General features: G+C 37.7%; 2 protein-coding genes and 1 pseudogene across 2 annotated transcripts; all 3 read right to left on the reverse strand.

Moving 5' to 3' along the window:
* Nucleotides 1-1,396: 1,396 nt before the first annotated feature.
* Nucleotides 1,397-13,315, reverse strand: tmem71 (transmembrane protein 71). Its single transcript, XM_088345068.1, has 10 exons — nt 13,158-13,315; nt 9,663-9,754; nt 9,542-9,587; nt 9,278-9,481; nt 6,639-6,883; nt 6,362-6,544; nt 4,316-4,382; nt 3,335-3,390; nt 3,215-3,267; nt 1,397-1,927 (listed from the first exon to the last, which is right to left on the reverse strand). Exons 2-10 carry the CDS (start codon nt 9,691-9,693, stop codon nt 1,904-1,906), a joined length of 909 nt encoding a protein of 302 aa, XP_088201194.1. The 5' UTR covers nt 9,694-9,754; nt 13,158-13,315; the 3' UTR covers nt 1,397-1,903.
* Nucleotides 9,788-12,660, reverse strand: LOC148375146 (uncharacterized; annotated as a pseudogene).
* Nucleotides 13,316-14,827: 1,512 nt separating the features above from the next.
* On the reverse strand, nt 14,828-25,003 carry znf622 (zinc finger protein 622). Its single transcript, XM_088345078.1, has 7 exons — nt 24,855-25,003; nt 22,975-23,536; nt 20,373-20,669; nt 19,126-19,288; nt 17,177-17,289; nt 16,956-17,099; nt 14,828-15,345 (listed from the first exon to the last, which is right to left on the reverse strand). The coding sequence occupies exons 2-7, from the start codon at nt 23,528-23,530 to the stop codon at nt 15,212-15,214; spliced, it is 1,407 nt and encodes a 468-aa protein (XP_088201204.1). The 5' UTR covers nt 23,531-23,536; nt 24,855-25,003; the 3' UTR covers nt 14,828-15,211.
* Nucleotides 25,004-26,283: the final 1,280 nt, after the last annotated feature.

Raw genomic sequence — 26,283 nt, forward strand, 5'->3', positions numbered from 1 at the left:
CACAAATAAGCATGGTAAATATTTAGCCAGCTCCTCAAATGTAGCTAGATAATGATCACAGATAATGCTAGTATAGGGTAACACCATAACATTTGAGGTTGAAACTCAGAACCCAGTCCATTGAAATTCCATCTTTATGAGTCGGCATATTAATAATTGATAAAAAACAAATCTATTAAAGACCGAAACGCAACAATAAACTAAGTAGGGAATCCATGTGAATGTAAAAATCTTAAGGGCTATACAAAAAAACATGACTTGACTTTTGTGCACATATCCGACGACCTCTCCTGGTCTGCAAACACCAGAGCGGTGGTAGGGAAGGCCCAGCAGCGACTGCACTTCCTGAGATTGCTCAGGAAAAATAACCTAAAACAGCAGCTGCAGGTGTCCTTCTACAAAGCCACAGTGGAGAGCATCCTAACATACTGCATCACGGTGTGGTATGCTGGGTGCACAGCAGCAGACAGGAAAAAGCTCCAGAGGATCATCAAAACAGCCCAGAGAATCGTCGGCTGCTCTCTGCCCAGTCTGGAGGACATTGCCTGCTCTCGCTACCTCAGCAGAGCAGAAAACATCATCATGGACTTTTCTCACCCCGGCCACCACCTCTTCGACCTGCTGCCTTCCGGCAAGCGCTACAGGTCACACAAAGCAAAAACAAACAGACTCAGAGACAGTTTCTTCCCCACAGCCATTACCACCCTAAACAGACACCGCACAAAAAAACTGAAAACTGTTGCAAAAAACTACCTCACACGAATGTAAAATGGTACTCACGTACATGCTGTCTGCACTATGTTTGTTCACTGCTCAAAACAGACACAGCACAAAAAACCTGAAAACTTGTGCCAACACTACCTCATACAAATATAATGGTACTAATGTCTATGTTCTTGCACATGTCGACTGCACTACGTTTACTGCTCACCTTGCACAATGTTTGACCATTTCCTTTTTTCTGCACTATGTTGTCTATGTTTGCACCAATGCATATGCTGACTATTTTTTGCACTATGATGACTTTGCACCAAATGCAATATTGCACAACCCTTACGATACCAACGGTATCACGACAACACTGTATGTAACATCCCACATGCCGACATTTCTTGTGTAAATACCATGTAAATTATAACTATAGCCTTATCCCCCTTGTTTTATAACCTTATCTTCTCTGTTCCTTTATCTTCTTGGCTCATACCTCACTGTGAATGTAAAACTGGAGTGTCATGCCCAATTTCGTTGTCACAATATGTTAACCCATTTTGTAACAATGACAATAAAGGTATATTCTATTCTATTCTATTCTATTCTATAGAGACAATTTCTCGTCAGGTGCCCTCATAAATTCCTATAAGAAAACAATATAAACAAAAATAAAGACAATTTCAAGTTGAAGTCTTTCAAAATGTTTAATGTGCAACTTTATTAATAATAAATATAAAAGTATGAAATTACCAAGGATGATACAAAGTGCTCAACAAACAAATGTGTCAGTCACATGTGACGAATGTTAGTAATATATATTCTAAGAACTATTATTCGTAAAGATGAGCAAATACAACATGCTGGAAAATATTTGAGTGACTTATGACCCTCATTGCACCAAATAATAAAATCTGAGAGGGGGCTTTTACATGATCCCTCCATGGCAAATCAAAGGCAAGTTTAATGAGCGCTTTATAAAATAAAAAATTATAGTCAACATGACATTCTGACAAGCACATCTTTGGTTACCATGGCAACCAATCGCTTTTTTTGGGAAGAAGTAACACAAACATTTCTCCTGGAGTGTTGTTTGCTACACTGATACTGTATAATGTTGGAAATGAATTTGTAGCTTTGACATTAAAATGAAATGAAAATAAAAATCCTATTTGTTGTTTGTTCGTCTGGCAGGTCACTCGTTGCGGGACGTGATGTCCTAAAAGTTCAGGGAGAAAAGAAAATGAGATTTGGAATTTATTGTAATGTTTGCATTTATTACAAAAATAATCACTGATTTTGTTTGTATTGTAGTATTTAAATACATTTCTCAATATAATATGGAAAATGTTAAAATGTATACATTTTGTTATTAAATCATTTGTATTATATTATAGAACAAATAAGTTTATCATTCATACAATTATATTTGCTCAAATGATATTCTGTTAAAAAAATATTTTGTATATATAGTATAGGCTGAATATTTGTTCTTATAATTCATAAAATTATACATTTGTTCCTATTACAAAATAAATTATCAACTTTTATACTGTATGTTCTAAATACATGTCAGAATATTAAATATCAGAATTATAATGTTATTTTTGTAGATTTGTTAAATTAAAAAAATACTCAAATGTATATATTAGTGTATGAATATTAAAACATACATATATAAGTTTTGCTCAAATTAGGCTTCTTTACATATTATATTGTAGAAATATGAAAATATTTCACATTATAAAAGAAAAAGTAATGGTTTGTTTATAATTTATAACATTATAAATGCTCTAACTTTATTATATTATGAAAGAAAATATAAAATTGTAGATATCATTATTTAAATATTAAAATATGAAACATTATATATTAGAAAATGTATTTGTTACAATAATTTGAAATATACCTTTTAGAATTATAAATTAAATGCATTGCTCAAATTATATCACAAAATTTTAAATGTTAGATACATTCTATATATAATAAATTATGTATATTAAAAGACAAAATACAATTTTAAATGTATTGAAAAAACATTCATACCTAACTTGTAAATTTTTATTGCTTAATTATTGTCAAAAACCTTTCAACATACGCACTTTTTACTACTATCAAAATTTAAATGGTTATTGTAATGATCCTTGTGAAACCATTTAAAGGAAAATCTGCAAAATGTATTATTTCACCTATTTTATTTTGGTCATTTTTGTTTTAAAAATGTTTTTGTTTTGTTTCATTCCGTTTCGTTGCTAACTTTCATAAAATATTAAACAAAAATGGTCTCTGGGAAATATTTTAACTATTTTTAATTTGAATAAGATGCAATAACTGTTATAATTATGTAACCTCCCTCTTCTAAAAATCAAATGACCGTTTACAGTCAAAACAGTTTCCTTTGACTTTTAACACTTTTCCTGTTTTTTTCTTAAATTGTATTTACTTTTAAATCTGTTTCATTTTTTCGATTTAGAGAAGAAATTTCCCCAAAAGATAATTGACCCACCTCTGTCTTGGCGCACCTTCGCCCTGTTCCCCATCTGCTCCATCTGCTCGTACCTAAAATATGCATCAACACTAAATGTTAGCGTTGCATGTTGCAAACAACATTCGTAGCAAAACTCACAAATGCATGTCACCGCCGCTGTTATGCACACTGCCGTCACGCTCCACATAGAAAACCTGCGAGGAAAATAAAGCTTGTTAGGAATAAGGTGCCTGTCGGCTATTGGGCAACATCATTTAACATGCTAGTCTGCTATTTGTTTCAGTCATGAAAATACTGACATGCTATTGGCTGAACTCCATCCTACAATGCCTTTCTCCCTCTTCATTCAGTTCAAAATTCCATGATTAAGATGTTAGCTGAACTACCTCCCACATTGCTATTCAGTTAAGTTCAGAATCTGGTGTAAAAAACCCGAAATTATTTAGATATGGATGCCAAAACCTGCAGTGATGCTAAAGGAAGAAGCAAGAAGATGATAACCATAGAAAAAAAGCTTGAGATCATGAATAAATATGAAAATTGCAGACTAGTTGTTACTCTTATTAAGGAATATAGTCGTAACCTATATTCGATCAGATCATTATTAAAATTAAGGTAGCAATTAAAGCAACAAAGCGCCGGGCACTCCGGTTTCCTCCCACATTCCAAAGACATGCATTTCAGGTGAATTGGCCGGTCCAAATTGTCCCTAGGTGTGACAAAGCCTTCTTAGGGCATGACAATCCTTGCAAGTGGAAGTTTTAATTTAAATCTGCCGTTTTCTACTCCCTCTGCCTCCACCCATCGCTCCCCTGTACCAGCTCAAGACACATAAAGGCAGATAAACAGGTAGTGGTCACCTCTTTACATATATGTTTGATCAAACGCATGTATTGGACACAAGTTCCTGGTTCATGGATACCATATTCTCCACAGTCTTACGATATACTACTGTTATTTTAATGGTCTTATGTGCAGTACCAAAGGTTTGGAATGCATTAGTTAATTAGCAAAGATTTCTGACCCCGTCATACAGCAATTTCCCTTTTTTTTGGTGCGTCCACCAAAAAAACGATTTATGTTGTATCCCGGGACTCGACTGTAAAAAAAAAAACTTACCCAAAGCAGAGCGTCATCAAGATTAGGATGGCCGACACCAAAGCAAAAACGGTTATTGGTGTTGCGCCTAAAATCAGCAAGAACAAAAAAACGTTAATATACAATGGACAATACACAAAAAAATAATAGACAATATTTATAATAAAAGCTAAGAGTGACAAGAATATTGCCAAGACCAAAGTACTACAAGCAAGAGAAAAATAAATAAAAAATAAACTGATTACTAAAATAGTAGCAATGTGAAATAATAAATTAAAAAAAAAACAATTAAAACAAATTAATTAGTAAATACTAACTATGTATTTCGAAGCCATACCCCTGTAGCGGGAGGTGGCTAAGGTCATGAACACACTTACATTCACCAAACATTGATTGCACTTCGCTCTTCCAAAACTGACATCGAACAACAAGGGGTGAGTTTCTGTGCCATGTAACCCTTCAGCATATTGGCCCGACAGCATACACTGGTTTACCCCCTCTGCATCATATGCGTCGAATATCAGTCATTCTTAACTATCCTTCACCATTCACATCCATGCCTAGCACACACTTTAGCATCTATTAAATTAACCAACCTCCCCTTCAGAGCAACTTTCCCCCTTATCTATCCAACCATGTTTGGGCCTTCCTCTTATTTCATCTCCCACTACTTCTGCACTACTTACTTAGTCAAACGGCCTTCATCCATTCTTTCCATATGTCCAAACCATCTCAGAACATTTTTATGAACCCTCTCAGCAAACTCTTTCCCCACACCAGTTCTTCTCATTACTTCCCCGTTCCTTAACCTATCCAGTTGTGTCACTCCACACATACTATGCAAACATCTCATTCAAATACATTTAACCTGTTACACTCATTTACTCTCAAACCCCACGCCTCTAAGCCATACATCACTGTTGGTACCACCACACCTTCATACAATCCTCGCTTTGAATCTATTCACAGAAATCTACATTTGAACAATCCGTCCAGCACACCCATTGCCTTGCACCCTTCACCCACCCTCTTCTTCACATCCTACTCCAAAACTCCACCTATTGCCACATATAAACCCACATACTTAAAACCGTCTACCTCCTGCAACTTTACACCATTCAACAAAATCTCTAATCCACCTACCTCACCACCACGCCTCATTAACTTAAGTCTTGTCTGCATTCACCTGAACCTTCCTTCTCTTACACACGCTATTGAACTCAACTACCAAAGCACTCAGTCCTGCAACAGAGTCAGCCACCAAAGCAGTGTCATCAGCAAACAGCTGAATTACATGCAACGCAGTAATGTATTTACGATTCATTAAAAAGTGATGGATACAAAAAGAGCAAAATGAAAATGAATTAAAGAGAAAAAGAAACAAATACAATAAAAAATATGTATTAAAAAAATTAAATAATTACAATATTCAATTATTTTATGTTAAAAATGAAAAATACATTTAAAAACAAGTGCAATTATTTTAAATAATAGTTCGTGCTGGCATTTAATAATAAAAATGAAATAAAAATAAATGTCATGTGATTTTTAGATATGAGAACCAAGTAAAATTACAAGAAAAATACAATTCATTATTAAAAAAAAAACTTTTGAGAACAGGGTCGAATTAGAATATGTACAATAAAATGCAATTTAAATACAAAATAAATAAAAATACAAAAAATTAAAAGTGTCCGAAATAATTTTTTAATTTCAACTAAAACAAAAGATGGTACATATGAGAAATGAAATGAAATTATCTGCATTTATATAGCGCTTTTGAAGTCAATGACTTCCCAAAGCGCTTTACATTGTGCTTCACATTTCCCAATAGCGGCCGTGATCTGTGCAGCCATATAAGGCGCTAACCTGCTTATTGGGGGTACAGTGTCTTACCCAAGGACACTTCGACATGTAACACGGACAAGCCGGGATTCGAACTGGGATCCATTAATCCTAAAACGATCGCTCTACCTCCTGAGCTACTGCCGCCCCAAAATATAAATTATATTATAGTACACAAATAAGTACATATTTAAAAAAAACATTAAAATTATACTAACTGACCTCGTTGTGGCTCCACATTAGGCTGCCAGCAGGTATCAGAATGAAAGGGCAAAGGGGGCGGGACTTCAGAGAGTCCGCCTAGCAACCGGCTTTGTTGACAGATTTCTGAGCAAATCTCCTCCTGGATGATCTGCTTTTGGGACGGGGCCTCCTTGTCGGGGGGCGGGACCACCTCACTGGAATCTGAAGATGTGGAAAATGGATATGTGGAAAATGCGGTCATACAGTGGACATCACGTCCGCCCGACATCTCTTAGAAATCAAACCGAGATCTCACCAAAAGTGAAAGAAGCACAGCCATGGTCTGCCCAGGATCCTTTTGGTTCTTCCAGCCGAGTCAGTCCTTCCTCCCTGTCCTGGTCATGCAGATCCAGCAGATCCAGATCCTGGTTTAGGTCCTTGCCGGTTCCAAAGACGCCCCCGAAGACTCTGCGGTCCAGCCAGGTCTGGCAGCTCTCACTGACGTCACTCAGCAGCCGAGCCAGGGAGTTTCCCACTCTGCGCCGGCGCCTTCGGAAAACTCTGTCAATGAAACTGCTGTGATTAACTAGTTAACTGCTGTTTAATCACCAGCGCCATCTTCCAGTCATTCGAATTCAACTCTTCAACCCAAACCCTCCGTTTCACGATTTTGTAATCTTTCAAATGAACAATTCTTAAAAGGATGCATTAATCAGTTTAATCGCACAGCCCTGCTTTAAACTAACACTCCTCCCCTAACTATTGGTTCATAGTTAACAAAATCTTTGAGGAATTGAAAGGAAATTCTAGAATTCCTACCAACCATTTCACGATCAAGCACATTTTTAAATTGCCAATTTTTAAAAAGACTAATGAATTCTATTAATAGAAAGGGTTACTCCCGACCCCAACTATTGTTCGGCAATTAACACTTGATTGATTTGAATTAAACTTTTGAATTCCTACTTTCTATTTGACGATTTAACATATTCCAAAAGAGGCTCTTCGAAATGTCAAATTACTTAAATCAATTCCATTAATTGCTTAGCCCTACTTTCTTCTAACATGGGGTCTCAAACGTCTGTTTCACGATTTGGGAAATTTTAAAATTTTCCATTAATAAAATGATGAATTAAATACATTAATTTAACTACTTACATAGCCAATTCCAACGAACGTGGTTACTCAACAACTTGAATTCCTACCCTCCATTTTCAAAATTTGCAAATTTTCAAAAATGTATTTAGGAATTAATATCTTTTAATACGTGAAACAAATTAATCCAATTCATCTCTGAGCCCTACTTGTAACTAAAGTGAGCAATCAATTCTTGAATCCCTACCCTTAATTCCATGATTTAGCACATTTTCAAGTTGATCAATTTTTAATTGACAAATTGATCAGATTAGTCAAATTCATTTAATGAAATTGACTATTTTATAAAAATGATTTAGCGAGCAAATTGTCTGTCCCTGTGGGCCCTGAGACTGGCTGGCAACCGGTTCAGGGTGTCCCCTGCCCACTGCCCGAAGAAAGCTAGGATGGACTCCAGCACCCCCCGCGACCTTACTGAGGATAAGCGGTACAGATAATGGATGGATGGATTAACTTGATTAATGGTCTAGTCCTACGGGCGATCAACCAATGTCTACTCTTCAATTCACAATTTAGCAAATTTTTATTTAACAACATGTTTTTTGTACGATGAACAAATCAGATGAATTATTTAGATAAATTTGATTTATTGCTTAGCGATACTTCTAACCTGGGCACTCAAATCTTAAAATCCCACCTCACTGTCATGATTTAGAAAATGTTCAAGTATTTAATTTTTTTAAGAACGAATTGATCAAATTCATTATATTGACAATTTTTAAAAAGACAAAATAATATAATTAATTTGATTAAATACCTAACCCTACCTCCAACTAACATGTCAGCTCTTAAATAAGCAAATTTTCAAATTCACGATTTTTAAAATGGAAACCTTTTTAGATTATCTATTTTAATCAAATTGATTTGATTATTCGCCTAAACTTACTTCTAACCAACCTCGGTATTTAAATCTTGAGTTCTTACACTCAATTCCGTGATTTAGCAAATTTTAAACTAAACCAATTTTTAATAAATGAATAGAATTCATCATTCAATTTTGAATATTCACATCGATTTGATTCATCCCTTGTCCCAACAAACATGGGCATCAACTTTTAAAATCCCGACCCTTCCTTTCATGACGTAGCTCATTTTCAAACAAATAAAGAATTGAGACTCATTAATCGCATTAACTCAATTAATTAACTAAATGAATTAAATTTTCAAATAAACCAATTTTTAATGAATGAATAGAATTCATCATTCAATTTTGATTATTCACATCGATTTGATTCATCCCTTGTCCCAACAAACATGGGCAATCAACTTTTAAAATCCTGACCCTTCCTTTCATAATGTAGCTCATTTTCAAACAAATAAAGCATTAAGACTCATTAATCGCATTAACTCAATTAATTAATTAAATGAATTACATTTTCAAATAAACCAATTTTTAATAAATGAATAAAATTCATCATTCAATTTTGATTATTCACATCAATTTGATTCATCCCTTGTCCCAACAAACATGGGCATCAACTTTTAAAATCCCGACCCTTCCTTTCATGATGTAGCTCATTTTCAAACAAATAAAGCATTAAGACTCATTAATCGCATTAACTCAATTAATTAATTAAATGAATTAAATTTTCAAATAAACCAATTTTTAATGAATGAATAGAATTCATCATTCAATTTTGATTATTCACATCGATTTGATTCATCCCTTGTCCCAACAAACATGGGCAATCAACTTTTAAAATCCCGACCCTTCCTTTCATGATGTAGCTCATTTTCAAACAAATAAAGCATAAAGGCTCATTAATCGCATTAACTGAATTAATCGCCCAGCCAACTGACCTGAAAATATTCTCTTTGTAGGACACACTGGCGGCACCGGGCGTGAGCGACACGTTTCCGTCGTGATCCCATTGGAAGCTATCATCGGTTACATGGTAGTAGCCATTCGTGAGGAGGCGTGGCGAACGCCGGCAACAGCGAGAAAAACCGTCCCCGCCCCCAAAAACGTACGACGAATCAGGAGACAGCAGGGACTCGTCCACACTGGGACGTAAAGGAATCGTTAACTTTTAGGAAATTGACAATCAGGAAGTGGAAAGGTACCTCTGGTGGGCGGAGCTTGATCTCAGCCGTCGTTTGATTGGTGAACCTGAACCGGAAACCATTAGCGTTAGCTCGGGTTAGCGAAAGGTGAAGACACCGAGGATTAAAAACATGGACGTACTGGTCACCGCTCCTGAAAAAAAGAGCGACATCTCGAAGCAGCCAATCAGCTACTTGTTCACATTCTTCTACTCCAACGATTGGGCGAAGAAGCTGAAAAAAATAATTTAGAGGGGAACAGGAAGTAAGGTCATCTCTTATTGGAGGAAAACAGGAAGTTAGGTCAACAATCAAAAATATATTAAAATTTTCTATTATGACGTTGAATTGTTTTTGATACAAATTTAAAAAAATGATCGATGGAAATAAAATTTAAATGCATTATTTGGAAAAGTATATTGTTTGTGATAATGCACATTGAGAAGTGTAATACATACATTTTAATTTTTAGTTAAAAACAATGGTAAGTACATATTTCATGAGAATGTCATATGACTGGAAATAATTATTTGGAGGGAAACAGGAAGTGAGGTCATCTCTTAAAATAAGACTGGACGAATAAGAGGATATTTATTGACCGTTACAAAATAAAAAAAAACAATAAAAGTTCAACCTTTAAAAACATAGTTTGATGAATATATTGATTTTAATAAAACAAATTATGGAATATTATTTTTGTTATTACATTTTGAATCATTAGTTATAAAAAAAATAGTAAGTAGAAATTTAATTTAAAATAATGTCACGTGACTTGAATCAATTGGAAAGGTAACCGGAAGTGAGGAATAACAGACTGTCAAACGCTTTTTGATGGATACAAAAACTGAAACAATGAAAATAAAATTAAAATTCATTATTTACAAAAGTAAATTGTATGTAATTGTGAAAATTATGAAATACAAATGTATAATTACATTTGAGCTTTTAGTTCAACTGATCAATAGTAAGTATATATTTCATTATAATTGGAAGGGAAACAAGAAGTGATCACACGTAATAATACACTTGAAAGAAATATCTCCAGGATGCAACTGGGAGGCATCATCAGTGATGTATCCTGGGTTCATTGAGTGTTTCGGGTCTCGCAACATCACACTCTCGCCCAGGTGACCCAGCCGAGGTTGATCAGGCCTCAACTTGCGTCCCAGTAGCAGTCCACGGATCTGCCCTTTTGAGCCAAAGCCACCTGGTGGCTTTTTCTGCAGCTTCACTAGCGGATTTAATGGCTTTCTTCTTGGCTGCCCCTGTCACACCCAACCGTCCTAGGACTTTGCAGTAGGATCGTCAAGCAAAACCCCTGCAGCCGATCTCTATTGGCTCAAAGAAAACTTTCCAGCCCCTGCCCCTGCACTCCTCCACCAGCTCCTGGTACTTTGCGCGTTTCCTTTCATTGGCTTCCTCAATGCGCTCCTCCAAAGGGACTGTGAGTTCCAGCGCGATCAGGTGTTTTTTAAGTGTCAGAGGTGATTATCAAGTCTGGTCGGAGCGATGTTGGTGATATGTGCTGGGGGAACCTTAGTTGTTTCCCAAGGTCGACCTGCAACTGCCAATCAGAGGCAATGTGGAGGAGTCATGATGTTGTCTGCGCACAAGCCCTGGGTTTCTCTCCTGCCTTGATGAAATTGACTGCCTTGCTTGGGGCTTGATGGTGTTTGCTTCTGTTGATTGCTAGGGCGATGCTCTCAGCAACTGCTTTCAGAACCTGGTCATGGCGCCAGCGATAGCGACCATCAGCCAGGGCCTTTGGGCAGCTGCTGAGGAGGTGTTCCAAGGAGCCACTTCCAGAGCAAATGGTGAAGAAGGATGTCTCGCTCTTTCCCCACATATGAAGGTTCACTGGGCTTGGTAGGACATCGTAAACTGCCTACACAAGGAACCAGACACGGTGGAAGTCTGCCTGCATGATGCTTGACCAGGTCACTTTGCGCTGTAATGTGTTCTCCCACCTTGTCCATGCTCCCTGCTTCCGGAGTCCGACTGCCCTGCTCACTCGCTCTTCCTCCACACCTGCTCGGACCTCTTCCTGGAGAAGATGGTGTCTCTCCTTCCCTTAGGCTTGACTCACTTAGGTATTTGGAAAGGAGCCCAGACCTGCTCTCACCAATGCCAGGACCCCAACCAGTGTCTTCTGCCTCAGTCGTGACTCTGCCACCTCCACTTCCTTCTGAGCTCTCCACTTCCTTCCGGTTCTCACTTCCACCCCAGCTGATGACACCTTGTTGTCCTTGGAATCCCTATACTGAAGAGTCTCTCTAGTACTTGCCACCTTGAACTCTTTAGTGAGCCCACTGAAGGGTAGCTGGTTGGTATTGCTTGTCCCGTACAAAGCAGCGCTGGTAAGGCTGCGGGGAAGTCCCAGCCACTTCCGGAGAAAGCCACTGATCTTCCATTCGAGGATCTCCACAGTTGATACCGGAATTGCATAGACCAAGAGAGGCCACAAGACTCTGGGAAGAATAGAGTGCTGGTAGATCCAGGCTTTTAATCTACCAGGCAGGCCGGATTTGTCCACCTTGGTGAGCCACATTGCCAGTTGTTTAACACTCTTGGATGGCAGCAGTCTTTCAGAGTTGAGTCAAAGTTTCCACAGGCTCTTAACTGGTTGTTGCGAAATGGTTGGGATCTCAGTTCCAGAGATCAAAAACCTGAACTTATCCACCATCTTCCCCCTCCTCAGAACCATGGATCTTGATTTTGAGGGCTTGAAGCTCATCCTCGCCCATGTTATGAGTCTCTCCAAACCCTAGAGGACCCATCTACTCCCAGGGACAGATGTTGTGGTGATGGTAATACTTTGTCAAACGTTTATTGGTGGATGAAAATTAAATAAAAATACATTATTTTGAAAAGTATGTTTTATTTTTAAAAATATGAAACATTGATTTATAATTACATTACAAATAAAAATAAATTAAAATGTATTGTGATGAAAATTATACTATTCTGGGTTATAAAGACATTTAATATGATTTTTAAACTATATCAATAACTATTAAAAAAACAATTTTACACAATAGCCTGTTTATCGTCTCTGTCCTTTTCATTTAATAAATTTTGTTACTTATGGGCTTCCGTTAAACGTCAGCGCTTGGCACGTACAATCGCTTGAGGATACGCATTTTAATCCTCTATGAAAAATAAATGTATCCATTGCATACCATCAAAATTATGAAGCTTGATTAAAAATTTAATTCGTTTCGTTTTTCTTCGCCCATGGACAGCTTCCCAGCATGCCTTGCGTCAAGCCGCTGATGCTGGAAGCAAACGCGTCACGAGAAAAAAAAACACAAAAGTAACATAAAAAGATAACAAAACAGCTATTTACGGTATCAAAAAATCATTCAAAGTATAAAAGCTAGATTTCATATTTTATTAAAAAGTCTGATGTCTTATTTTTTACGCCAACGTTATTTTCGATCAGCGTGCCTTACATATTTGTGCAATTAAGTCATACTTTTTAGCACATTTCTACTTCCAATTAAAATAAAATAATTATTAATGTGTTTTACATTATATATTTTTAGAACTTTCCCGTTTTTATTCGAATGTGTTGTGTGGGAACGCGAAGTCATCGTTTTTATCTGATCGACAGAAAAAAAAACTGAACAAAACTCACTTATCGACGGTCTTCTGCTTGTCTTGCTCTTTTTTTTTCGGCAACGAAAAAAAAAGTTCCCTTTCGTCGCTTTGTGAATTTAATAAAGGTTTTCAAAGAAAAACAATCAAACAAAGTGTCCCTCGGCCGTTCCTTTTTTGCTGAGACCCAGTGACGCCCCTCAGACAGGAAACTGCCTTTCAGAGTAAGAGTTTATGTAGTCCGCAGTTCCCCCCCCCAAAAATTTTCAATACTTAGTGTACAGTATGCGAAAACAAAATACAGTGGAACCTCGGTTCTCGACCATAATCCGTTCCAGAACGCTGTTCAAAAAACGATTTGATAGATCACCGAAAATCGTTTTTCCCATTAAAAGCAATGTAAAATCGTTTTAATCCGTTCCAACACCCTGAATGTTTACCATGAACGTAAACATGAAGCTAACCCAGGCTAAACGTACATTCGCGTTAGCGTAATAATAATAATTTCCTTTGTATTGTCATTCTCTGTAACAATGTACACAGAACGAAATGTCGATACACCTGACCCGTTGTAATCTTCCGTACGAAAGATTACGCTAACATGAACGTGTAAAAATAAAAAAATCAGGGCGTTTACAAGTCATTTAGCACCCGGGTCTCCAAAAAAAGTGGTGAGCGGTTACAGGATAAAGAAAAGAATTATGAATAGGATTTCTTACCTTTGGGGTGCTCATCAGAAGCCATGCTGGATGTATAGCAAGATCGGAAAATCGCACACCTTCTTCATATTTTGCGATTGTTTCTTTCTTAAATGCAATAGTTGTACCACTACTCTTCTTTCTTCACCTGTAGCAACTTTGCTGCTTGCACCGACCTTCTTCGGAGGCATAATTAGGGGCTAAAACACTTGGTACACCTATATTAAAAGTGAAAGCAAAACGAAACACGTTCGCACGTGATAACAGTTCTTCACGAGGGGTGGGGGCAATCTACACCCGTACGCCGCTCAGCATCGCACCCTAGCGTACCGGCGTTCGAACTCCGATTATTTGACCGAACAGCCAAGCAAGAATTTCTCGAAATTTTTGGTCGAGAACCGATTTGTTCGAACTGAGAGGCGTTCGAAAACCGAGGTTCCACTGTAAAACAGTAAGACACATTACAACCAAACGCACATCAGACTGAAAACCCTCTGCTTTTCAAAGTAAAAGTGTTTCTGGTCCGCAGTGCAAAATATCGCTGTTCAAAAAAACACGTTACCTTACCACATTTTCGACATGGTCAAGTAGATTTTGTTGATATAAAAACGAATAAAATGAAACAGATATGACCCATTAATATAGGATTCAAACATTTTATTTTGAAAAATAACTGCATTTTTGGATCAGTTTTAGGATATTTTTACGCTCCAAAACAAAATAAGCCCTGAAATGATCAAATGTGTTGTAGGGAGCAATATTTTACTGAAAATTGTGGTAGAAAAATAGTGTTTTGGATACATCTAGTAACAGCTTGGAAACAATTTATTTCCAGTGATGGTCCGTAACCTAGATACAAGTTGGACATTGTACTTAGTTATATTTAAATGAATCACAGAAAAATATTTTTTAATACAACTTAAATTTAGTTTTCGTTGGATATTATGCTACACATTTTGACCATTGGGGGCGGTCTAACACAGACATGCATCGCCACAAATGAAATTATGCATCGAGTCATGCAAATGTTTATTTTTATATAATTAAAAAAAAAATACTCACTTTGTACTTTATTATTGGATAGCAAAATGAGTGTACACACATTTTTGGTACAAATTGAAGGGGAGAGTATGTGAGACAGAAAATGAACCCAATAACAATAATCACTCGCATCTTCGGGCACAAGTGTGATCGTCCTTGGTTGCCATGCCTGTCATATACGGTAATTGATTGTGCCTGCGCAGCAGACGCGTTATTACGGTAGAAGGAGACCGCGTGGTGTCTGGGAGATGTTTGTAACCTAGCGAAGAAGCTATATCGTGTTCTGTAAATAAACAAAGTTCATGTTGAGTTTAAAGAGGACTGTCCACCTTTTACAATGCCGACACCGGTGCACTCAGAATATGACTTGCTGTCGAAAGTGCTTCTGCCTGGTACTGTTGTGGCTCATCCCCATCTTCAGCATCCACTTGGACTTCATCATCTGTACAAACTGCATGTCACGAGGCCCAAGGCGCCCGCCAGCTGGCCCTTCAAGAAAAAAAAACTATTTTTGGAACTTGCGTGAATCACATCAAAACTTCTTCTTGTGAGTCAAGTCATGATTATTTGTGACGCCCTGGAGGTAGAGCGCTCGTCTTGGGATCAAGAGATCGCAGTTCGAATCCCAGCTCCTCCGTGTTACATGTCGAAGTGTCCTTGGGTAAGACACTGAACCCCTAGTGCCCCCAATAAGCAGGTTAGCGCCTTACATGGCTGCACGGTCGCTATTGGGAAATGTGAAACACACTGTAAAGCGCTTTGGGAAGTCTTGACTTAAAAAGCGCTAAATAAATGCAGATCATTTCATTTCACTATTATTACACCATATAACAATGGGGTCTTCAGACTTTTTGGCGCCAAGAAATACTTTTTGGTTACAAATTAGCACCAGAGACTACTAGTATGATATGCATTTTGAAAATAGAAATGTGTCATCTCATCAATGTTATTACCATGTAATTACCATATTATTACGTTTATTATTATAGAAGCCACTAAAATATCTGCGCGGAGTGATTTACATACATAATATAGAGGCTAATTTTAAATATATTTTCAAAAGAAGTTATAAATACAATATATGACAAGACACAGACCAACCACGTAAGGATCAGATGGCGGCTCATCCAGACTGATGGGGTGGCAGCGCACAGCCTTTTTGGATGTACAATTTTCGGACTTTATTTGAAGGTGAAAAGTTAAACTATCGCGAGTACGTAGTAAATATCTGATAAAGTATTGTCAAACCTCCTGTTATGCATTATAAGTACTTTGGCAAAAACCTAAACAGATATCTCTTCTAGAAAGGCGTCATAAATGTATTCTGACGTTATTTCTGTGTTTTGTATTTAAAGCTAATGTGTTGTGGAAAAGAGTAGCTCACTATTTTCCTCAGTATTGCCAAGAAAATAAAGATAAAGAAAAGGCACAGTATTTAATCTTTGGGGGTAGAAATAACTACACTCAAGGTACTTTGATGATGGATGTCTAGGCCTGTGCGGTGTTTTACCTTAGCCATTTCCATTTTTTTTACTTCCATCCATTCAAAATCTTTAGGGGGACCTTAGCTGTGCACAAATGTATACTTCTTATGCCATCCTTAGAGTGATGTTTTCAGTGTTTTTTCTTTGATAACTCATAATTCTATCTTGCTTGCATGGGTTTCCTCCGGGCACTCGGGTTTCCTCCCACATTCCAAAAACATGCATGTCAGGTTAATTGGCTGGTCCAAATTGTCCCTAGGTGTGAATGAGCGAGTGAATTGTCCGTCTGTGTGTGCCCTGTGACTGGCTGGCAACCAGTTCAGGGTGTCCCCTGCCCACTGCCCGAAGATAGCTGGGATGGGCTCCAGCACCCCCCCGCGACCCAACTGAGGATAAGTGGTGCAGATGATGGATGGATATTAAAAATTGTATCATAGGACTTGTGTCATCAGCGTTACCAGGGCAACTGACACCGTGTCCCCTTATGACATCCCCAGTGGCAAAGAAAATTAAGGGAGATTGAGAATGACGACGCCGACATTATGCGTTTACTCTAATGCATTCAATCGGTTAAGTAACCCGAAAATCAACAAAAACGAGTCGACCGTTGCTGACCTGCATCCCCTCTCCATCCGAGCGCTTTATAATGCCGCATCACGCGTCCCACAGCATTGCCGTTGTGGCTGGGCACCAGCGCCCGCTCCGTCCCGAAGCGCTGCTTGTAATATCTCAGGAGGGAACGGTGGCCGATCCTGGCACCTTCAAGGGAAAAGAAAGTTTCATTTTTCGGCTTCATTTCACCAATGACGAATTTTTTCTTCCTCTGCAACACTCACCTGACGGTAGCGTGAGTTCCATGGTCTCGTCGTCGTATTGAAAATCGTCGTCGCCTTGGGTAGGGAGCTCGTCTTCGTCCCCGTCACAGTCTGCTCTGTCTGGGTAGCTACTCCTGTTGCCAAGACAACAAATACATTCCAGTTCATCACCTCGATTATATGTTTGTGGATTTCCTCATCGTTTAAGTGAAAATGACATTTCTGCGACATTTCTAAGAGTGGTTTGAGGAAGGAAGAAAAAACATATATTAATGCTTTTTCCTATAATGCAGGGACTCTTGGGTGAGCGTTATTTCCAGCACTTGCTGCATTTATGTTAAATGTTGAACATTTGAAGGTATTTGTCATTCACTTGGTAGAATTTTATTCCACCTAAAGCACTTTGCCAACACAAAGCTAACAAATATTGAAAATCATGATTCAGATCATAATTTTCGGATTCACATTTTCTTCCTAGTAGCATTTAAGAGCACAGTTTTTAGGTTGAAAGTGTTTTTTAGACGATGGTATCAAAGACTGAAATATTGTTTCCTCTAGATCAGAGGTCTCCAACCTTTTTGAAGCTAAGAGCTACTTTTTGTTACTAATTACCACAAAGGGCACCCAATTTTTAATATTCATTTCCAAAATAACACCTCATGATCTAATTACAATGTTGTTCCTATGTTATTATAAGGTTGATTACTGGAAGTAGGGATAAATAGACATAGTCAATCACTAAAAACACAATCACAATGACCCAACAATGGTGAGCATCTTCAGAACAGGTCCACAGGAAAATGTCCTTAGAAGCCCCACATTGGAGACTCCTGCTCTAGATGTCTCTCTGTTAAAAGACATTCTGGAAATGTATTGAACTGGCCTTTGTATTTACATCAAGAGCACCATCTAATGCAAGGGTAGGCAAACTACAGCCCATGGTCCACGTACAGCCCGTCAAGATTTTTACTCTGGCCCGGAAAATGAAAATTGTCAAAATATAATTGTAATAAATAATAAATGTGATGGGAAAAAGTATTAATAATTTATCTTTATTTTTGTACCATTTATGTCCCCAGTGCCACTTTGAAGCTGGCAGTAAGTAGTCAGGAGCGATGAGCGGTCTTGAGTCATCTCTAGTGGTAGCCTCTGGGACTACTTGTGAACGTGATTTTCCTTAATAAAGGTAGGTAGAAAGTAAAATTAACTTGTTTTAACTCGAAACAGTGATATTGTCATGTTAAGAGTTACCACTGAATTTAGCAGCTTTGTTAAGAGCATGTATTTCTTATCCCCTAAGCTGCTCTACTGTGTTCAGGTTAATTTATATGTGCTAAGCGACTGCTTATTTTTCATTTCGCACACAAGAAAGAAGGAGATAAAGGTCAAATGGGAACAGCCTGCCAATATTTCCCTGACACGACATTTCGTCAAAAATCCGTGCTTACGAATTTTGCAAGCCACTAGCCGGCCTTATTTTTCCCATGAAGCACTAATAATTATTATCTAAACAATCCCAAAATGAATCTTTGTTGATCACTCAATTTGCAACGTTTGAATTATGTGTTTGTGCGGGAAACCGGTTGGGGCGTCCCACTTTTATTTAGTAAAAATGTCCCTCAGAACCTTTGTAGTAGCGGAAAATACCCACTGGGCATTGCCCAGTCACATTTACATTTTCCTAATCAGAAATAATGTATTTCCAAGAGTTATCTGGATCCATCACATAATGATTTGGATATCTTTCAAAAATGTATACTTTTCTATTCTATTAGTTTGGATATATGTTGCTCCTAAAATCTTTGCCACTAAATATTTGCCTATTTATTTTTATCTTGTCTTTTTCTCTGCTAAGTATTGTATGACATTTATCCTGGAGTGCCATGTCTAATCTTGTTGTGAACAATGGTCAGTATATTTCTATTAATGACTATAAAGGCAATTCTATTCAATTCATCAGTCTCGCTGACCTGAAGTCGTAAAAGTCTGCAAACTCCAGCGCGGCGTCGCCGTCAGTGAAGAGCTTGCAGTGACTTTTGTCCGTCATATGTTTTTGCACGGCCTCTGTTGAGTAAAACGAGCGCCCCTTCTCGTTGCACCATAAGCACACGTTGCCCCCGCCCACTTTCTCGCCTGCAAGCAAACAAATTCAGATTAGGGCTGCAATGATTAGTCTACACTGCCGACAAAAATGGATAGTAAAAATGGTCGACAATGACTTATATTCCCAACAATTGTCACCAGACGTGTTTTTCTTCAACAGAGATTGGCATTTTACAAGATTATAATTTCTGCAAAAAGTTGCTCATGATGGATAGCGTCTCTGGCGCTAACAGTAACATACAGAAATCACGTACGTCTAACCAAACTTGTAATGTTTGGGCGTAATTTAACCTGGATATAACCAATAAATAAACTACTTGCAAAGTTTGCAACGTAGACTTTGGGTATCATGGCCGTACCTTTGCTACGCACAAACATTTAAAGACAAAGAACAACAGTTTAACAAAACGGAGTCTGACTCGCCTCAGTAAGATTCCAGTAACAAGTAAAGAACGACAAACGTCAGTTGTTGAAATTGCTTGATTTTAAATTGTTTTGTTCTTTTCTACTGCTGCCGATAAGCTTGTTCATGATATACATTGAAGAAAAATATTTCCCTTATTTTAATTTATTTAGTTTCCTGTACCTAAAAAAAGACAGATTAATTCACGGATATATGTCTGACCGAGCACTGTGATCAACTGGTTTTAGATAGGGCATTTCTGTTAAAAAAAATTGACAAATCTGCTGTATGTTCAATGCTGCGGCTGCATCGACTCGCTACAACGGGTCAGGTGTATCGACATTTCGTTCTGTGTACATTGTTACAAAGAATGACAATACAAAGGAAATTATTATTATTATTATTATGAGAGATGCATCTTTTTATTGTACCAATTTTTTGGTGTTCATTAATATTTTCCACAAAATTAAATCATTTTCATAATTCATTTAAGAAGACAATCAATTATTTTCCTATTATTTGACTAATAATTTCAATAGTGGGTGACAAGTCGACTTTTAAAATAGTCGTTAGTTGCAGCCCCAATTCAGACTGGATCTAATCACCGTAAAGTAACTGTGCGGGTCAGATGTATCGACATTTCGTTCTGTATACACGTGTATACGAATGACAATAAAGTAAATCTGAAATCTGAATCTCTGATCTGCTCACCTAGATAGCTTATCAGCCCCCTGAGGTCCACCAGGTAGTGAAGGTCTGGGATGAAGAAGCTGTGGCTGCGAGTCATGTGGGCCACGTTGCGCATCAGTGACTTGGAATGATGAGAGCAGAAAAGGCAGTCTGTGACGGGGATGGAACCGGGGAGTACTGGGGCCCCCAGCCTCTGGGGGTCCAAGGATTCTCCTTCCTTCTCCTCTATTGTGTCATCCTCTTCCTTGTCTTCTTCCTCCATGTCATCCTCATCATCATCATCATCCCAGTCATCATTATCCATGTCCTCCCACTCCTCTGCAAGTTTAAAGTTATTTTATGTCATGTTGATTTGTAAAGCCCTTTATCACGATAAAAAGTTTAACCCCTTAACGTTCCTGTAAAATTCACCCAAATTCCCAATCCAAGACGCACCCAAAGTAAATTGAATGCTGTTCTTGAACGGTTTGGAAAATATGGACAGTTTTGATTTCTCTTGTAAGAAGTGTTGTCCCAAACTGAAATAATCACTGCAAGTGCTTACTATCATTGAGTAATCCGAGTTGGATTACACAAAAATAGAAGGATTTTATTATCGCCTGATGTTTTTTTTTTTTGCAATTAAATGCCTGCAGGTGAATGTAGCATGGGCATCTTATCTAAAAAACATAAACATATAAGAAAAGACAATAGAATGAAGCCTTACTTGCTACCTTATCAAAGTTAATCACCGTCTGAAAGCATAACCTTGCATTTTGTATATTTTTCTAAGGACAGTTTAAGGCATTTCCAAAACTGGCCATTTGAAGACGACTAATTTAGAACACCAAAACCTTTGCAAATGTGTATTTTACTTTGGCCAATTTTAAGACATTTTGAAAGAGTAGTAAATTATATTACTTCTCTTTGCAGGAGTCAATGAATGATTGTGCACACTTGTGGACAATAATGGTGCGTAAAAATGAATCATGGTTGGCCTTGTGCATGTTTACTTTTGGTTTTGATTAGATATGTACATATTTATGTTGGGAATTTCATTTTCATTGCCTAACCAACGTGTTAATTATAATTTGTTACCTCTCGCTTAAGATATTTGGGGGTAGAGAAAGGTGATATCCTTTTTATGAATACAGGGCCTTATAGGCTTCTGCGGACTGTGGAACATGGAAAAAAAAAGCCTGCTATTGGCTGAAAGTGGTGTCAATCAAAAGGTGAGAATCTAAAGACCATATTGGGAATACATTTCCCAGTCTCTTAATCTTCAATGGGAAGTTTTAGAAGGATATATACTGATTACAATGATCGTCTAATGTAGCAGACATGCTTTTGAGTGGACTTTTTTTTTAATCTGTCGGCATTATCAAGTGTTTTAGAGTAAACATCTTAACCGGTTGGATTCAATGGACAGTCCTAGGAGTAACTGATCAGTTTGCATACATTCAACATATTTTATGACTGGTGAGCAACACTGGCTTTATAGTTTTAGGGTAACTTGTTCCAGACTGATCGTGGCGTTTCCGTGATGTGCACATTTTGAAATGGTCATCATATCTTGAATCCCAGGAGTTTAAACTCTCCAATGATAAGTTATGATGTATTTAAGTGACTGGTGACACTTAAATGCTGAAGGTAGCTCAACAACATTAATAATAAATGAAAAAGACTAAGTAAGGGGTGATATAAAAATTATTTAAAATTTTAAAAAAAATAAAAATGTAAGTATTGTAGTATTCAGTTTATTTTAATTTCATTTCTGTGAATCCCCAATGTTAATTATGAGTTATATTATATAAAAAATAATATAAATATATGAGATATTTTGTGCTATTTTTCCTGTGTTCATGCCGATTGGCTCAACATTTTATTTCGGTGCATCCCTACAAAAAATGTACATAAAATACACACATTTTATTTTTCAAATTATTATTGTAATTTGTTTCAGTGGTTCAAATTTCTGTTTTGTGCCACAATTCTTTCTATGCTTTCTTATTATTCACATGAGTTAAATACTATTAAGTAAGCAGTTTTGAGGGGTGATATTTAAAAAAAAAAGTTAGTTATCTTAAATTGTTTTATTTTTTTCTGTGTTCTGCCTCTATGAAATTTGTAAATATTGTTTTTAATGTTTTTGTGCTTTAAAAAATGTATTAATTCAGCCATTTTTATAGGCAATTTCAGAGTTGCACTTTTGTTTTTTCGGCCAAAAATCTTACTTTTAGTGTACCCCTGGTGTAATAATAGTCAACCTTTACAAAAAAATATTTTCTGTGATTTTAAACTTTTATAATTATGTTATTTTCAGTGAATCACTACCATTTATGTTAAACTATAATTAACGGATGAGATGTTTATTAACAACTGTAGGTTGAATTTTGTGTGACAGTAACAATATTGTTCAATTCATCCCAAGTCAATATTTTCATCAGTTGAAACTGTGTGATGTATTCAAATATATTCTACCAAAAAATGAATAGTAATACCAAAAAGGTATTAGCCAGCTCTGGAACCACAAATAAATGACCCGCACTGGTGCTACTCGTGACAAAAAAAAAAAAAAAAAGTATAGCACTGTGATTTATATTTGCCAAAGTTTACCATGACAACAATATTTGAAGGTGCTCACCTTCCTCAGCGGCATTCCCTTCCTCCCTCTCTCTCCGCTTGGCTTGCTCCTCCAGCCACACGAGTCGCGGAGCTTTCTCCGGCCTGCTTTTCTCTGCCCTCTCCTCTCGGACTGTCCCGGGTCGCCCAGCTCTCCGCTGCTCCTTGAGGGCCTGCTGCAGAGCCTCGTTGCAGGCGTCCCGATCCGCTTTGTCGTCGCTTCCCAGCCCCTTCTCCAGATTCTTCTGGTTGAGCTTGTCTACCTGCTGACGGGCAGCCTGCAGGGCGCGGCGCTCTGCCTGCTGGTGGCGCTGTGATTGCAGGTGGTTTTGGAAAGCGTTTGCACTGGAGAACTTTTTGTTGCAGAGGGAGCAGGCCTCGGAGGCGCCTAGCTGACTTTCGGCAGCAGCGGCGCGCTGTGACAGGACACGTTCCTGGAAGTTTTCGGCACTGACGGGAGGCATGTCGGCCACTTTGCGCTTCAGGTTGTAGCGGTGCCAGTCGCTTTTGTAGTGGGCGCGCTGGACCTCTCCGTCGGAAAAGGCCACACGGCAGCTGATGCACGTGTATGAAGACATCGCTGTCTAAAACACAATATTAGTCCAATTTATTTTCAAGAAACAAAAGGTACAGCAAAGAACGATACAATCAATCAATCAATCAAATTTCCACCTTATTTTTGGAAATGACATTTTAAATGGAAAAAAATGACTTGGAAGACATCAGGAATCCTGAAATGTTTACCTTGAAAAGATTGAAATTTGGACAATATAAAAAAGTGAAACCTCAATAAAACAAGTGTATGCATGTGTATATTCATGCACATCAACAAACAAGTGCTCGATCTCAAGAGGTTCAAACAGATCTTATTTTATTGACATGTCGTCATGCAGACTAGACTTTGGGCAGTTTGAAAGAAAGGCCATAAACCAGTTTCCAAGCACTACCTTGTAGGTATTTTTGCATGTTTATCCTAACATTCTTTGTTAGCATATTTTTCCTCATTAAGGATTCTTTACACATGTTTATTTTGAAATTTTGGTTTGAACAAATTTATTGACACTAATAACAGAATACAATCTCAACAGCAATTAAGCACATTCACAATATTATATTTCAATATGACGTTTTAAACAGCAAACACAAAGTGAGGTTTGAACAACCCTTCTCGAAAATCTTATTAGCAATCAAGCATATTCACAATTTCTTTATATAACATCTTTGTTAGTGTCAATAGATCCGTCCAGGCCAAAGTCGATTGTCCTCGGTCTGAACAAATCCACCGACACCAACGCCACATTTAAAGTCGTTGTAAGTAATGTTCACTACGTTGTCATCAATAGCAATAGGGACAATTTTAATTCTAGTCGAATATTCGACTAGGTTTATGGCATAAACGACCTATCTAGATATACATTTTTTATTTGATTTATTCTTATTAAAATTGACTATGGTAATATTTGTCTTAGTGTTTTGTCTTCTAAACTTGAATTGTTCCAAACACGAGTATGATATGCCAGTGTGTCTCGGGTTTTTTAGTGTGCGTGTCATGAATATTTCTTTAAAATGTTGTATTATTTGTTTACTTGTTATAAGATAAACACTAGACTGCTCCATTTGACACAAATACCAAATTGGTAACACATTGAAAGAATTACACATGTGGTAACTTAAAGATTAACTTGAAAAAATAAATGAAGAGTCATTTTGTCGGCTTATCGTTCGTTTTTGTGGTGCGGTTTAAATGCAAGCATCCTTTAGCTTAGCCAAGCTAGCTTAGGTGAGCAACTAACCTCACTTATTCATCCAAATTTTGGAAAAACGACACATAAACTCCGCTATATTACTCAATTTGACACTCAAAATGAATTTGTCAGCATTTTTTTAAAAGTATATACTTACTTTCTTTCCTAAGCGACCGAATGTAACCCTTAACGCGTTACCCAACTAGCACGTGAGCACTTCCTGATAACCTTGCAACTTAATCTTCTTCGTTGGTTTCTTGTGTTTCTAGCGTCCTTTTTGGTTAGACCCGGTATTGCAAAGGCATAAGCAACAAGCGCAGCTGTAAAATTATAAAATACGTTAATTTGAGAAGGAATTTACGATATTTAAACTCACATTTAACTACCGACAAATGTCGGTATTTGTAAACAAGTTTGGGGAAATATTTTGAAAGAGTAATTGCATTATTATCGTCACAATACGGGCATATTATTTAAAGCCCCAGTGCGTAATATTTATATACCGACCCCTAGTGGTGTAACATTACTTCATTCGTTTAGGCAAGACTATTGATTCAAACAATGGGCAAAATACACGTACGATTCAAGAAATAGGATTTTAGGTTTAGAAAGATGTAATTATTGTTTGGCTGCCATCTTGCTCTCACAAAAGCCCAAATGGCCATTTTGCAAAGTTAGCTGCTCCAGATTTTCCTTTTTTTCCCACTGCCCCCCTCTCAAACCACTCATGTTAGCCATTTGGCTGCAGGCAATGGCTTATTGTTAGCTGCTCTTGCTTCGTCAGTGTCACTCTCCTTCAACAGCTGCTCATGCAAGCGAATGTCGCAGGGTTCTGGGACTCAGTTATCTGGAGGTTTTTTCACAGTTTCCTTCTCTAGCAACTCTTCCTGCTGGCTATGGTCAATACTGGCCAGTGTTGTTATTGTATGCTGCCCCGTGTAAATAAAGCTTGCTTTTGGAATATTTTACTGAGCTTTTTAGTAGCTAGCTGCCAATGTTAGCCACTATTGACGGCTCTGACAAACCCCAGCTATTGGCTTTTTTCAGCTGCTCGGGGTGTATGTAGCCTACTTGTTCTTCTGTTGTCGTTGGTAGGGATTAACAACAGATTTAATGCTGTGCTTTCCACAGCTCCTCATGCAAACATTTGGTACTTTTTCTTCCACGGTCTCCTTCTCAAGCCATGCATATCAATCACTTGTCAGCAGGCAAGGGCTCACCACTATTGTTAGCAGCACCTGATTCATCTTTTAATGTCAGTAGCCTTACAAGGCTGAATGTCACCAAGTCCCGCAATTCAGGAATCTGGTGCTTGTCATTTTTTACTCTTTTTCCTATTGTCTCCTTCTCTAGCCAGTAATGTTTTCACTTCACTGCAGGCTATGGCTCGCTGTTATTGTTATTGTTAGCTGCTCCATGTACCGGTAAATAAAGCTTGTTGGGGCTTGTTTTCAACTGCTCCTGCTTCATCTTTCAGAGTGACCCGCCTTCCACAGCTGCTCATGCTTGCAAATGTCACAGAGTTCTGTGGCTCAGGCATCTGGAGTTTTTCCTCCACAGTTTCCTTCTCTAGCAACTTTTGCTCC

Source organism: Urocampus carinirostris, chromosome 1, assembly GCF_059441175.1.
Source record: "Urocampus carinirostris isolate Australia breed hairy pipefish chromosome 1, RoL_Ucar_1.0, whole genome shotgun sequence".
Classification (NCBI taxonomy): Eukaryota; Metazoa; Chordata; class Actinopteri; order Syngnathiformes; family Syngnathidae; genus Urocampus; species Urocampus carinirostris.

What these genes read in the sequence shown, in the direction of transcription:
- tmem71 (XM_088345068.1), bottom strand. Translation starts at nt 9,693, where the DNA reads ATGTCGCTCTTTTTTTCAGGAGCGGTGACCA. An exon ending in TTTTTCAGGAGCGGTGACCA is followed by an intron (nt 9,588 to 9,662) that starts GTACGTCCATGT and finishes TTTCCGGTTCAG; the next exon opens with GTTCACCAATCAAACGACGG. An exon ending in AGCGGCGGTGACATGCATTT is followed by an intron (nt 3,268 to 3,334) that starts GTGAGTTTTGCT and finishes TGCATATTTTAG; the next exon opens with GTACGAGCAGATGGAGCAGA.
- znf622 (XM_088345078.1), bottom strand. Translation starts at nt 23,530, where the DNA reads ATGTCTTCATACACGTGCATCAGCTGCCGTGTGGCCTTTTCCGACGGA. An exon ending in GGGGCTGATAAGCTATCTAG is followed by an intron (nt 19,289 to 20,372) that starts GTGAGCAGATCA and finishes GTTTGCTTGCAG; the next exon opens with GCGAGAAAGTGGGCGGGGGC. An exon ending in GGAACTCACGCTACCGTCAG is followed by an intron (nt 17,100 to 17,176) that starts GTGAGTGTTGCA and finishes TTTCCCTTGAAG; the next exon opens with GTGCCAGGATCGGCCACCGT.